At 40.5% G+C, this 15382-nt stretch overlaps 1 protein-coding gene across 2 annotated transcripts in view; it reads right to left on the minus strand.

Moving 5' to 3' along the window:
* Window positions 1-267: 267 nt before the first annotated feature.
* golm2 (golgi membrane protein 2) overlaps window positions 268-15382 on the minus strand; it is a 94502-nt gene continuing 79387 nt past the window's right edge. For both annotated transcript variants that reach the window (XM_078530122.1, XM_078530121.1), the window contains one exon: window positions 268-2889. In XM_078530122.1, coding sequence (XP_078386248.1) covers window positions 2807-2889 — 83 coding nt within the window. In that variant the 3' untranslated portion in view covers window positions 268-2806. The remainder of the gene's footprint in view (window positions 2890-15382) is intronic.

Here is a 15382-nt window from a genome sequence, read left to right on the forward strand (position 1 = left end):
CTATCCACAGGTGCGGCCTGACCTGCTGGGTATTTCCAGCATTTTTGCTGAGAAGTCAATGTTCATAGCCATTTAGAACTTTCTGATGTAGAAGAAGTTGCAGAGATGTCTAAATATTCTCTCCATTTTCCAATCCCAAAGTTTGAACTCCTCACACTATTTTTAAAGGACTGGAAATGAATGTATAGTTTGTTTCAAAGCTGTTTCTGGCAGACAGTCCAAACGATGCACATATTAATCGACAGCATTTCACAAAGACTCTCCATATCAACTCAAATAAATCATTTATTCAAAGTATTGTAAACAAATCAGAGGAACATAAACCATTTTACCATGCAGTATCTTCTTACAGCTTTACAACACGGGTGTAACATTTCAGAAGCACAAAAACCCAATGCAATTATTTAACTTGGAAAAAGAATAACCCCAGCCCTCCCTAAAAAGCTGCACACAGAGGCAGAACTACTGATTTTTGTTTACATGACTAAATTTGGCAATTACAGAATAAAATACCCAGAAGGAAGTTAGAAATGGTGTAATTTAATCTAGTGCTTCAGATAATGCAAGGAACCATAAAATGAAGTAATTGATAGGCCAGAAGGTTCATTATGAGCTGTATTATTTACTCCCAGTTATCCAATCGTTAATCACTAAGTTAAAAATGAATCATTTTTATATATTGCATTCCCGTGTGTCCACTCAATGGCATTGATGGGATCCCACAATTTATGGGAGATGTATTATCATTCCTATTGAAGGCTACTTTACCCCACATGAAATTAGAAGGGCCATAATAAGGTTTGCAGTGACTTGAGTTATCCCACAGAGTATATATTGCAGTATTTTATTTTTTAAATTATGAGTTTATGCTTAAAAATGCATTATTTTTCTACCCTTTGAAATCCCAATTTTTGCTCTGAACATAATTTTTTTTTGAACTTTGCAATCAAATTTATTACACCTAATAATGAACATTCTGACTCTACAGAAGATTTCAAACTCATGGAGATAGTATATTGCAATACATTTCTCGGCTGTCTAAATTTTCCAAGTCTGCAAATTGTGTATTCACAGTATTTTTGCCTCATATTTCAACAGTAAGTTAGAGGGTTATACTTTTTTTATACAATGTAGAAAATCTACAACATTCACTTTAAAAGTGATAGTGCAACATTTTACTGCCTGCTGACTTATTAGAGGGTAATACAATATTGAAACTGCTGTGATGGTTTTCAGTTCCACATATGAGACACTGTTTAAACCACAATTGAGAATTTTTATTGTATTCCGGTATCCTAATATGGGATGGCTATTAAAGCCATGGAAAAGATTCAACATAATTTCACTAGATTAATATCGGATGGGAAGAGGGAACTAGAGTGGCTGAGTGGGTAGCTCTCCTGCCTTGGCCAGATGGTCCAAGTTCAAGTCCACTCCTGGGCTTGTTGGCCACGAAAGAACCCAGCCATCAGTGCAGGCAAGCCAGCATACATCGATGCCGGTCCCTGAACCTTTAGATGGGGAGTTAATGACAGGAAGGGCAACCCAGCTGTAAAACCACCTGCCGAATCCAAAAAAAATGATGGTTGGTATGGAATGATCAACCAGCATTCAAGTGATCCCATGTAACATAGGAAAAGCCGGAAAAAAAAGTGGGTTAACTGTATCGCAAAGAATGAAAACCATATCCAAAACACCATTGTGGGCTTGTATCTTATTTAATGTCAATTTATGTTAGACATGAGAGCCAATGTTCACTCAGCAGAGTAGATTAGGAGATGGCCAATGTTTAATTCATTAGGAAAGAAATCATATTAGTACTCTACTCACCGATTGTAATAACCTAAAGGGTCACACTGCACCACAATTTTCAAGATGGTGTTCTGTTTTTTTTTTACAGAGTTCCACTGTGATACTGCTGTTAGATCCAGCAACCTCTTCACAAAACAGACTGTCAGTAGGTAGCACTGTCCAAGTTTCATTGCTGTCCCTTTTTATTTTATTTACATAGCAATAAACAAGTTGATGGAAGCAACAAAAGGAACACGTGTGAAAATTAACATCCAAGCTATGCTTCTATTGAAGACTTTTCAGATGAATTTCCTCTGCTGCATTGGGTTCAATCATTACATGTATCTATACATTCTTTCAGTGTTGAAGTTAGAACGCATTCAAATCACCAGAGTATATTCTCATTGCTTCTCCCAAAGAACCAAGAGACAATATTTATCGTTTTCACAGCACAATGCAAAAACATCACTAAGCAAAAGTAAATCTTGTAGATGGCTGTACAAACCAAAATGTTTCTATTTAGTTGCTAAACTTTTTTTAAATATGGTAAATTTAAACAGATCAGTTCTCAAATGCTACTTTGATTAACCTGAATATAGCAGATTACTGCTAGCATGGACAGTCATTTCACTGATTTTATTATATTTATGTAATGGTTTTGTGAACACTAAACCCTTCTCAAAATGAAAACTAAATTTTGTTCATAAAATCTTCAAAAGTACAAAATATACAAAATAATGTACAGAGGTAAATGAAATTCCCTCCCCCCTCAAAATGTTTGCAATTATAAATCAAATCTAAACAATTTGCTTATAATCTTTAAGAAATATTAGTCTGCATCACCTTCTATTTCACCGGACATCAACACCAGAAGTTCTCAAACTTGTCAAGTAATGCACTTGTAAAAAGAAAAGGCCATGGCATACTGTAGAACGATTTTGCATTATTGCATCAAGAGTCAGATTCAAGATTCCTTCCACAGCCTATAAATGGGATTCCATTTCATGGCAAGCAGTTACAAACCATCAGCTACAAAACGGCGATTTTCATATACAGCAGGATTGTTCAGGTCCCCTGGAAGGTCTTGTTCCTCCTCATCTGGGATTGGAAATGATAGAATTAACAAATTAGAAATGGAGCTTCAGAAATAGTATTTTAGTAATGATTCACAATATATATTTTAAACATTAGTCCAAAATTTTAGCTATTGGGTCAAACTTCATTCTTGATTGAAACAAAGAAAATGATAAACACAAAGAAGCAAATTAAACTATATTTAGAATTGATGTTTTTCTCCACCTGTCCTCTTCCGAAGGCAGTGACTTGTGGCTCTGACACCTCACTCATTGGCTATTACTCATGAAGCAGGCATTGATATTTGACCATGAAGAGAATCACGGCTGAGCCAGATTCTGTCCTTACCCAATGGTTACATGTGCATACATTCCAGGGGTAAACACTAGATCACAAATGAGAGCAAACCTCACAGATGTTTTCCTCCCTCAACCTAAGAATACTAAAGTCAACAACAGTGTACCTGAAGATGTCCAGTTGACATTCTAACTCAAAGCAGAGACACTGATCCTAAGCTCTTCTTGGCTGCTATGACCAAGTACCAGACCAGGAATGTTTTTACCCCACACAGCCACTAAAGAATTCTATTAAATTGAAACCTTGTCTGTAGCAGAGAAATTAGTTAAGTAATACAATAACCATTGTAAGCAAAATGATTTATAATATTTGCTACAGTTATTTAATAATGCTGTCTGACATTGCTCACAATACATATCCAGGAAAGCATTAAAACAAGCTACATAAATATAATGCTGGGCAATGAATAGTTTCTGATTCTTAGTTCCTATAATTTATTTTACAATGATAATCCCTATATTCTAAGATGGTTACAACCTAAAATGCATTCAAGTTGCTTAATGGGATCCAAGGAGACCAGTACTTTACAGGCTATAAATGAGGACAAGTGATATGATCACAACATTGTTGTCAGTTCATTACAACTAAGTAAATGAGACTACAATTCAAAATCTGTGTCTCAACAGCCTGTGACACAGGAGTAACTCAGTGGGGTGGCATAAGAAGCTGGTACTTTTGATCAGCACCTCCTTCAATAGGAGGAGAGTTTAAACTGGCCAAGTGAATTACAAGCATGAACTCTCACTTCGCAGCAGACTTGGTTTTTTGACAGAGTATTAAATCTGGGGAGTATTAATCTAAGTTTAAGATATTCAGCGATTACATTTTATCAGCTAGAACAATGGAGTTTTTACTCATCATCAATGGAAACTGAGACTTTAGCAGAAAAAGATTATCAAATTTGTGCAGATCAACCTACTCATGAACTAGAGAAAGAAAGAATGGTCAAGAACAATGATGGAATAAGGGAGGAGTAAGATTGTGCCCTGCGGGAGTTCCAAGAACAGGTTTTAAGGTGACTTAGTGAGGAACTGCCATTTAACCCCTGCACACACTAATGAACCATAGAAAAGTTACTGCATAGAAAGAGGCCTTTCAGCCCATCATATCTGCGCTGGCCGAAGAAAAAGTAAAAAACTAGCTGCCCATTCTAATTCCACCTTCCAGCATTTGGTCTGTATCCTTGCAGGTTACAGTACTTCAGGTGCAGATCCAGGCGCCTTTTAAAAGAGCTGAGGGTTTCTGCCTCCACCACCAAACCAGGCAGTGAATTCCAGACACCCACCACCTCTGGGTGAAGAAGTTTCTCCTCATGGCCCCTCTAATTCTTCTGCCAATCATGTTAAATCTGTGCCCCCTGGTAATTGACCTCTCTGCTAGGGGTAAACAGGTCTATAGAAAATAATTAAACCAAAGTCAGAAAGAATGAGGTATGTTGTGGATAAAAAGCACTCAATCTGGAGTAAACTGAAAGTAGGAAATTTTATTACAAGCGTGCAGGAGAGTACTTCAGCGAACCAAGGCATCTGAGATTTTTTTATCCACAACAACTTGGCGTCATGAACAGGATTTCACTGATGGCTACGATTAAAGGAAAGTCCCTGCGGTCAGCAGACACCAGAGTGAGTATTGTTTTATACCACCCCATCTCTAGTTAAGTCCAACTGACTGCTGGGTGTCCTTGGAACCTCAGAGATCACAAACACGTGTGTAGTCAGAGTGGCAGAAAGAGGGAGCAAAAAGGTAAGGCGACAACATTGTACCTGGATCACTGCCAGCCGACGTACAGGCTGGGGGACAGGGCTTAGCAGGTACTCCTCTGGCGAAGAGCCTCGCGACTTAGCTAAACAGCATTGATTTTCTCCTTATGGAAAAGCAATTTCAGGAAAGGCAATTTCTAAACAGACAACTCTAAACATTCTCTTTATGCAGCAAGGTCCTTTGGTTCAGGCTGCCAAGCTGACATTCCCAAATTGGTAGGATGGTGTCTTGTGTACCCCCTTATCAATGCAAGTGTTTAGAAAGGGCCAGGAAATGACCCTCAGCATGACGTAAAATAAAAAGCTGACCTCAAACAGGGTGATGAACAGGGGAGGTGGTAACCACGCTGACATTCTGGGTGCCTGTCCTGTATCCATTGGTCAGAAGGGTTTAAATGGGTGATTGACACCAGGTAAGCTATCAGCCCCCAGATAAAGGGTATATTAACAAGTGCTGGGAGGTGGCAGTGCTCACCTGGCAGCCGCCTTCTTCAGATGGAGGAAGAGGAGGAAGGCCAGGGAAAGAGTTCCCTAATACTTCGACTTGAGAGCACAACTCAGTTGTTACAAAAAGCTGAGATCAATACACACTGTGCTAGCCAACCATTCATCCTCTGGGATCAGTAAACCGGTCTCAACCATCACAGGTCATATACTTTTCCTATCTAATTAGTTAATGCATCATATCTAAACTGTCGCTTCTTAATAAACTCTCAATTATTTACAAATAGACGACTGTTTATCTTAGGTATCTGTGGCCCCAAATCCTAAAATCTTACAGGTTGGTGTCAGAATTGGGACCCACAGTAGTCGAGATATCATTGACTTGAAATTTGAGAAGCAGTCTTAGGTTGTAGTTAAACATGTGTAGTAGTTATTAGATGAAGCCAGGATTAATGACAGTGGCATGTGCTAGAATGTTTCTGGTAGACAGTTTGACAAAAGAGACAGGAGCATCAGGAGTAAATGATGTACTGGGGATTATAAAAGAGTACGACGGAGATTACGAGTGTATCCTTGATAGGCTTTCTAAAGAGGTTTAGAAAGGAACCAGCTGGAGAAAGTCCAGAATAGGTTGGCATACAGTGCACATGTGCCTGCCTTACAGCTGAGTAAAAAGTACAAGGAGCTAAGGGTACTGGTAGATAATTACAAAAGGGAAGTGATGACTGGCAGGAGAGTACGGCTGTCCTGAATAAATCAGTTAATTTAGGAACACGAAATGCATGATAGAGTGCGTTATACAAAGAAAAAACTGCCACCTAGACCAAACACTGGAACAAAATAATGGCCCGAAACTTTGTGCTCCCCAGCATCGGATTTGGAGTGTACCCCAAAAATGCACTAGGGAATCCCTTTGGGAAGTTCCCAGGCAAGGGTTTGCACGGCAATTGCCCAGAAGTGCACACTTCTTCTGGACAATTATGCTGCGCTGGCAACCATCTGAAAACGCAGTTATATATACCAATAGTTACACAGAAAAAAAGTTAGAAGAATTAAAACCTCTTCTGGCTTCCAAGTAACTATTGTAAAGACCCAGACTGACCCCATGGGACTCCCCAATACCCCTCCCAACCCAACCTCCCAACTCATACACTACCCCCCACGCCTGAAACACACAGAACCGGCCCCCCTTCCACCTGACACCACCCTCCAAGACGGCCCCCAGACACCCCCACAAATCCTATCTGCTTACCTTCTCCCTTGTTTGTCAATTTCCCTGGCCTTTTAAACTTACCTGCTTTACGGCAGCTAGTGCCAATAAAGAAAGTATGGCCTCCTTGAATACGCTGGAGCTAGACTTTGCTGGGGCCTGCTAGGAGTCTTTCGATGCAGGCCCCAAGCAGCTCCAGTGAACCCAAGTGGCAGCGTAATTTTCAAGACCAGATAAGTAGGTATTTATTTCTAATTCCTGCAGGCCAGCACTTTCCAACACCAGTCAGAGTTTACAGCCCATTGATTTACTGACAGAAAATACCAGACTCAGTGAGGAGTTAGAAGATGCAGGGGGCTTTGAGGAAGTTAATTTGGCCACAGTGACGCCTCCCCTGAAGCAGACCACTCCCCATGTTTAGCTAAAATCAAAACTCCATACACAGATTGGTCAACAGCGAGTTGTCGCTGCTGTCTCCAAAACTAGGGCTGGTGGTTCCAAGCTTTGCTGGAATAATACAGTTGAAAGACTTCCCCCTCTTCTCCACCTCTCTGATATAAGAAGGGAATACTGGTGTGTGTGTTTACCAAAGCCAGGGCATGGACAGAGGCAGAGGGGAATGGTGAAGAACCACTCGTGGCCAGAGAAGAGGTTGCAATCTTACACCTTTCCCCTAGTGAGGTTGGGGCCTTAAGGAGGGAGAACATTGATTTTCATGAGGTCCCAGTTAGCAACAAACGTCCCCACCAAAAGCCCAAGTGTATTCACAAAGAGATTCTGCAGCTTGAATCTTTTCCCTGCATGCTTGTAATAAAACTTCTGACTTTAACCATCTCCAGACTCTGGCATTTGTCCCACAACAGGGTACGTCTTTTGCATCACTTTCCCCAATTTACACTTATCGCAATAGCTGCAACAAAGACAAAAGAATTATGTGACTAATCAAATAAACAAACAAACCAAAAAAATCAAGTGGAATGTTTGATTTCTGTTTTCCTTTATACAGAAAAAAGACATACATTGTATTGGACAGTAAAGTTTCTCCATGGAGATAGAATAATAACTAATGGGATATTCAAAATTGTGCGAGAGGAAGTGATTGGGGACGGACGAAAAAAAGTCATTATGGGTGTAATCTGTTGTTTTTGTACATTTTAGTGAAGGATTAAGGAGATTGTAGATTAGGTGAGTAATTTGATGACTTTCTCTTGGTGATGTTTGCCTAGGTTTTCTTTTCAAGAGAACTGAATTTGACAGCCTAACTGCCACCTAAACATTGGAACCACGAAAGGGCAAGTAAGCAAAGACTCCACCACAGGCAAACCACCCACAAACACCTTGTTCTTTCGGTAAGATCACCTGCAGTTCAGAAAGAGGGGCGTGATTTGGGGTACCAATGCAAGCATCCAGTTACGGTTGGACAAGCTTCATTCTTTAATTTAATCCTTCACAGAAACGAGTGAAGTGACTAACATGCAAATGATGGTAGAATGTGCTGAAGAATGAATTTCAAACATGTTCAGCTATAAGACAGCAGCATACATGGTTTAGGTGGGCAGTATAATAAGTAGAAATTTTTAGGCCATCAAGGTATTGACACATACTCCCTAGAGAAACTAATTTCACAATAATTTGAGATAAAATTTAACATACCAGTAATTGGTTAAAGGGAATAAAATAAAAAGCAATTAGTGTTGGGTAATTGGAGGGTTAGGAAAATAATATCCAACACTTAAATCCATCCTGTGGATAAAATCCATCCTGTGGATAAAATACATCCTGTGGATAAAATCCATCCTGTGGATATTCCTAAGGAAAAAATTGGAGAATCTTTTAAGTTCATACATGTTTTGTCCTAGGACAACATGATTGTGGTGAATTGGTCAAGGCATCAGACTGCGATAAGGGGGCTAGCCAATATTCTATTCCAGAGCATACTAACATAACTGTTAAATAAAACTTCATCCCAAAATACAGTTAGACCTATGCCAAGGAGAGCTCACCAAGGATTAAATTATGGAGTATCCATATATTCCCCCCACACTGCCTGAACACATGGCAAAATCAATACAAAGGATTAATATCAACATTTGTCACCTTTACACGATACAACAAATAGATAGATTAGATATAGATTTTGAGAGGAACCAGTATAAATATCTTCTTCCTTGAGACGGGGATTGTAAGATTTAAAAAACATTCTAATTTTAGGATTTTACATTAATTATGACTAACATTTTGGAATCTCATATGAAACCATTTTAAACAGACTATTTTAAATTCTTGCCTGCGAAAGTAGTAATTAAACAGTTAAAGTGATCAGGCTGCTCGCAGTTACAACTGAGACACTTAAGGCTGTCAGTACTGACAGAACTGACTTACTGATAAGAGTTAGCTTGCCTGCTTGTTTGGAGTGCTCACAGCACCCCTTTGGCTTAGCCACATTCGAGGCTAACAGAACTGACTCTCAGCATGAATCCCTCCTTATTGTAATAAAGACTAGTATCAACACGTACCTTTTAATTAGAGTAGTTTTTTAAAACATATTGATCATTTAAATATCAATAGAGTAAGTCATTTATGACATTCTCTTTGCTTATTTTTTCCTTTTTGACCACAAAGCACCATTTAACCCTGGTACTAATAGCTTTCAGGACATGCATGACTAGTCTCCAGGTGTGTGAAAACGTCGAAAGGGCCAAATATCCATATTTTTCAATAGAGGCAACAGGTCATTTGAGCTTCCAATTCATGTAACATGTAGAGATAATAAACTTCTGTTTTCAGTCACTAGTTATGTGACTTGAGCCATGAAGATAGAGAGAGAAAGCAAGTGACCTCACTTTCAACCAACTGAAAAGGCTAATACAAACTATGTCCAAATATGGTACAAGAATTTTCAGAATTAGGGATAAATATCAAAAGTTTCAAGACATTGTGGGCACAGTCATCATCATCGCTCCTATGGTGACAACTCTCCTGAAGACACAGCTCAAAACCAAGACGAAGAGAAAGACTTCGACTGTGCTGATAGGCCGTGGATCCTCCAAGTGCTTCCAGGGTTAATCCATGCTGTCTTCACTACCCTTTGTTAAATATATTTACATTCTTGCTTAATAAATTCTCAATAAATATCATTTGATTGCGCCTTGTAGGTCAGCTCAGCAAGACCCGTTTAAATTGAGGATTTACAAAGTTAAATTGACTAAAGACACCAACAGCCCTAAATTTTAATAGCATCCAAATTCTTACAGCGGTGCTGCAAGTTAGTAAACTCATCCACAAAATACAGACCGAAATTCTCTAGCCCACTTAATCCCCCAATTTTATGAAGTCTTTGTTGCTCATTCGAAAAATTATATTTTCATTTTCAGGAAGTGGGGTTTAGTGCCAAGACCCAGGCTAATAATTCAGAGAACATGAATCCAAATCCCACCACCTCACCTCAGAGACCCAAACCAATCCAGCACCAAAAAAACCTGAGAAAAATATCAAAAGTGGCTGTAAAGCTGTCAGACCAACACAAAACTCAATTAGTTCATTAATGTCCCCCAGATGTATCAAATAAGGGATGTGCAATACTTTCCAATTACAATATGTAAAAGGAAAAAGCTACCTGCTGTAAAATGCTTACCCTTTTACATAGGATAGAATTACATTAAATTTACAGCACAAAAAGACTGAGCCCAACTCATCTCTGCCAGTGTTAGTGCTCCACACGAGCCTCCTCCCAACTGCCTTAACTCTGTCTGCTAAAAGCACAATTCTTATTCAATTAGCTCTCATTTTCCTGGTTTAAATCATGGGATTGGTCTACTGCTGTTTTTTTTTAAAAACAATCTTTTGAGACACTATTTTACCTAGGCCATAGCATCAGTTTGATTTCCATGCACAAGCTAAATCACAGAATTGTTACAGCACAGAAGGAGGCCATTCAGCCTATTGTGACTGCACCAGTTCTCCAAATGAGCAACATGACTTAGTGCCATTCTCCTGCTTTTTCCCCATACCCTTGCACATTCATCCAATTCCCATCACGAATGCCTTAACTGAATGGCCTCCACCACACTTCCTGGCAGTGCATTCCAGACTCGAACCATTGAGTGAGAGAGCTTCTTTTTCATATTATATTTGCTTCTTTTACAAATCACTAAATCTGTGCCCTCTCGTTCTTGGTCCTTTTACAAGCAGGGACAGTTTCTCCCTATCTACTCTATCCAGTCCCCTCATGATTTTGAACACCTCTATCAAATCTCCTTAGCCTTCTCTTCTCCAAGGAGAAGAGTCACAACCTCTCCAATCTATCTACATAACTGAAGTTTCTCATCCCTGGAACCATTCTTGTAAACCTCTTATGCACTCTCTCCAATGCGATCACATCCTTCCTAGTGAGGCACCCAGAACTGTACACAATACTTCAGCTGAGGTCTAATGAGTATCTTATATAAGCTCAGCATAATCTCCCTGCTCCTGTACTCTATGTCCCTATTAATAAAGCCCAGGATGCTGTATACTTTATTAACTGCCCTTTCCACCTGTCCTACCACCTTCAATAATCTATGCCATATACACCCAGGTCCCTCTGCTCCTGTACCCGTTAAGAATTGTGCCCTTAATTTTATTCTGTCTCTCCATGTTCTTCCTACCAGACTAAATCACCTCACACTTCTCCACATTGAACTTCATCTGCCACCTATCTGCCCACTCCACCAACTTGTCTATGGCCTTTTGAAGTTCTACACTGTCCTCCTCACAGTTTACAATGCTTCCAAGTTTTGCATCATCCGCAAACTTTGAAACTGTCCCCTGTATACCAAGATCTAGATCATTAATATATACACCAGGAAAAGCAAGGGTCCCAATACCGACTCCTGGGGAACTCCACTTCAACCCTGTTACCTCTTTAAAAAAACTCCTCCAAGTTAGTTGAACATGATTTCCCCTTTAGAAATCCATGCTGGCTCTTCTAATCAACCCACATTTTTCCATGTGACTACTAATCCTATTGCGAATAATTGTCTCCAGAAGCTTCCCCATCACTGAAGTTAAACTGGCTGGTCTGTAGTTGCTGGGCTTATCCTTATAACCTTTTTTGAACAAGGGTGTAATGTTTGCAATTCTCCAGTCCTCTGGCACCACCCGAGTCTAGGGAAGACTTAAAGATTATGACCAATGCCCCTGCAATTTCCACTCTTACTTCCTTCAAAATCTTTGGAAGCATCTCATCTGGTCCCAGTGCCTTGTCGATCTTAAGTACTGACAGTTTGTCCAACACTTCCTCCTTATCAATTTTGAATCCTTCCAGCGACACAGTTTCCTCCTCTGTCACCATGGCTTCGGTAGCATCTGCTTCCTTGGTAAAGACAGATGCAAAGTATTCATTTAACACCTCAACCATGCCCCCTGCCTCCATGTGTAAATCCCCTTTTTGGTCCCCAATCGACCATACTCCTCCTTTTACCATCCTCTTACTATTTATGTGCCGATAGAAGACTTTGAGATTCCCTTTTACGTTGGCTGCCAGTCTTTTCTCATAATCCCTCTGCTTCTTTGCTTTTTCACCTCCCCTCTGAACCTTCTGTATTGCGCTTGGTTCCCAGTTGTATTTTCTACCTGATACCTGTCATAAGCACACTTATCTTCTTTATCTTAATTTCTATCTCCTTTTTAATCTAGAGTGCTCTGGATTTGTTTGCCCTGCCTTTTCCTTTTGAGGGAATATACCTTGACTGTGCCCAAACCGTTTCTTCTTTGAAGATAGCCCATTATAGTTTCTCCTGCCAACCTTTGGTTCCAGTCTATCTGGCCCAGTTCCATTCTTCCCTATTGAAGTTGACTCCCCCCCCAGTTAATTATCCTTCCTCTGGATTGCATATTGTCCTTTTCTACCATCATCTGAAACCATACGATACAATGATCACTGTCTCCTAAAATGTTCCCCCACTGACATCTGATCTGCTTGGCCTCATTTCCAAGAACCAAGTCCAACAGTGCATCCTTTCTTGCTGGACAGGACACATCTGCTGTAGAAAATTCTCCAGGACATAACTTAGGAACTTTTTCCCCTCTCTGCCCTGTACACGACCACTCTCCCAGTCTACATTCAGGTAATTAAAGTCCCCCCATTATAATTGCTCTATAATGTTTGCATCTCTCTAATTTCCCTGCAGATTTGTTCACTAGTTGGCAGTCTATAGGCTACACCGAGCAATGTAAGTGCACCCTTTTTGTTCCTTAGCGCTAACCAAATTGATTCTGTCCTTGAACCCTCTGGGACATCCTTTCTCCAGCACTGCAATTCTCTCCTTAACCAGTACCACCATCCCTCCTTTTCTTCCTTTCCTTTCTGAACATCTTGTACCCTGGAATATTTAACACCCAGTCCTGGCCTTCCTTGAGCCAGGTCTCTGTTATTGCCACATCATATTTGCACATGGCAATCTGCGCCTGTAACTCCCCAATCTTATTATACTCTGTGCATTCACATACATGCATATTAACCCTGATTTAGACTTCATGACTTTTTCCCTTACTCCGACTCCACCTAGTAACTTACTATTCTCTATACTAGTGCTATCTGTCTCTGCCAGTAGTTTGTGCACCCTGTTATTCCTCTCTAATACTCTCTTCTGGTTTCCACACCCCTGCAGAGTTAGTTTAAAGCTCCCCCACCAACAGCACTAGTAAAACGCCCCACAAGGGCTCTGTTCAGGTGCAACACGTCCGGCTTGACAGGTGTCATCTTCCCCTGCCATCTTCCCCAAAGCAGTCCCAGTGTCCCAGGAATCCAAAGCCCTCCCTCCTGCACCATCTTTCGAGACACACATTCATCTGCCTTATCCTCCTATTTCTGTACTCACTTGCACATGATACTGGGAGTAATCCGGAGATTACTACATTTGACGTCCTGCTTGCTAATTTTCAACCTAGCTTCCTAAATTCCGATTTGCAGGACAACATCCACCTTCTTCCCCAAGTCATTGGTACCATTGTGGACCATGACCCCTGGCTGATCACCCTCCCCCAGAAGAATGTCCAGCAGCTGCTCGATGACATCCTTGACCCTGGTACCAGGGAGGCAACATATCATCCTGGAGTCACGTCTATAGCTGCAGAAACGCCTGTCTGTTCTCGTAACTAATGAATCCCCTATCACTATTGCTCTTCCACTCTGATTCCTCCCCTCTTTTACAGCCGGGCCGCTTGTGGAGCCACAAACTTGGCTCTGACTGCACTCCTCTGAGGAACCAACTGGTATCCAAGACAGAAAACCAATTAGCAAGCGGGATCCCAGGGGACTCCTGCACTACCTGCCTGGTTCTCTTAGACTGCTTGGCTGTCACCCATTCCTTTCTGCCAGCATGCTCCTAGCCTGCAGTGTGACCGCCTCTCTGAAAGTGCTATCTACATCGCTCTCAGCCTCACAGATGCACCACAGTGACTCCAGTCGCCGACTGCTTTTAAGGGAAAAGATCTGATGTGGATATACCCAGTGGAGACTGTTCTCCATCTGAAGTTATGCAACCACCTCTTATTTTCAATTCAAGATCCTGTTCCATCTACTTAAACATCTGTCATTTTAGATCAGGATGTTCATGAACTCAGTGAAAAGCAGACAAAGGGACTGCAACCCGACAAACATTCCAGTAGCTCTGATACCAGGGAACGGTCCTCCGGGAAGTCCGCATTCAGAGATCAAACGCTTTTCTAAAGTGCAACCACAGATTTGATCCACATACTAAGGAATGCACGATGGATTTTGACAGCCAAAGGGTACATTAATAACTTGTAAGAAAGTACACACAATGAGTGTTGCTTGTAATATGGTAAACTGATTAAACTTACTGTTCTTATATGGTTCGTAAAGATTAAATCAGAAAGCAACTGCTCTCAGCTGCTAGACAGACAGGAGCAGCAAAGTTCATTTCCCTATTGGAAGATCACCCAATCTCCCCGCAGCATCTAAACTAAGACAAGTAAAAAGAAGTTTATTTCCCCAAAAACAGGAAACTGCTGAGCACCAGGAGTAAACATTCAGAGTGAGCACCAAGATCCTTACACTGTTGTGTCCATCACAAATTCGCTTGCAATTCACTCAGTCAACTAGCAATTATTGTAATCAACATAAAACAAGGATTTCATCTTTAAAGTTGCATCACAGCATGAGGAACTGACAGTATCACCCTGTTGAAGGATCAGAACATATTTAAGAACTCAAATGGCTTTAAGGAACAATGACACTAAAGTTTGCAAAACCATTGTACATAACAAATTTTGCTGTAGAGGCTGTATATACTCTGATCAAATGGATCAGAGGACTGCAGCTCAGTGAAGTGTTTACAATAACCACCGAAGTTCCTATTGTTGCTTTACTCAACAAATCAGATGTCTTGTTATGTTATCGTAGATGCATCAGGGATGGCATTAGGTTAGGAGGACAATTAGTTCCATACAACAATCATGCCAGATTAAGGCAGCTTCTCTCAAGGGACTACTGTTCAACAAATAAAGACTGAAAGGGCCATTGTAAGTCTTTAAGTATTAATCCTATGGTTCACTTTGAATTTTACCAGGGTAAAACTAAAAGGAGAATACATGTACAGTACATTTATGAACTGTTGGGTTCCTATAACATGGAAACACTATGTTCAAAATTTTATTCTTGCTAAATAGTTGTTTGGTAATACAGAATGAGTATTGCTGAAAAGAGACACGTCAAAGCTTTTTGTCTTGCACTCATGAGGAC

This window comes from Cetorhinus maximus, chromosome 26 (genome assembly GCF_964194155.1).
Source record: "Cetorhinus maximus chromosome 26, sCetMax3.hap1.1, whole genome shotgun sequence".
Classification (NCBI taxonomy): domain Eukaryota; kingdom Metazoa; phylum Chordata; class Chondrichthyes; order Lamniformes; family Cetorhinidae; genus Cetorhinus; species Cetorhinus maximus.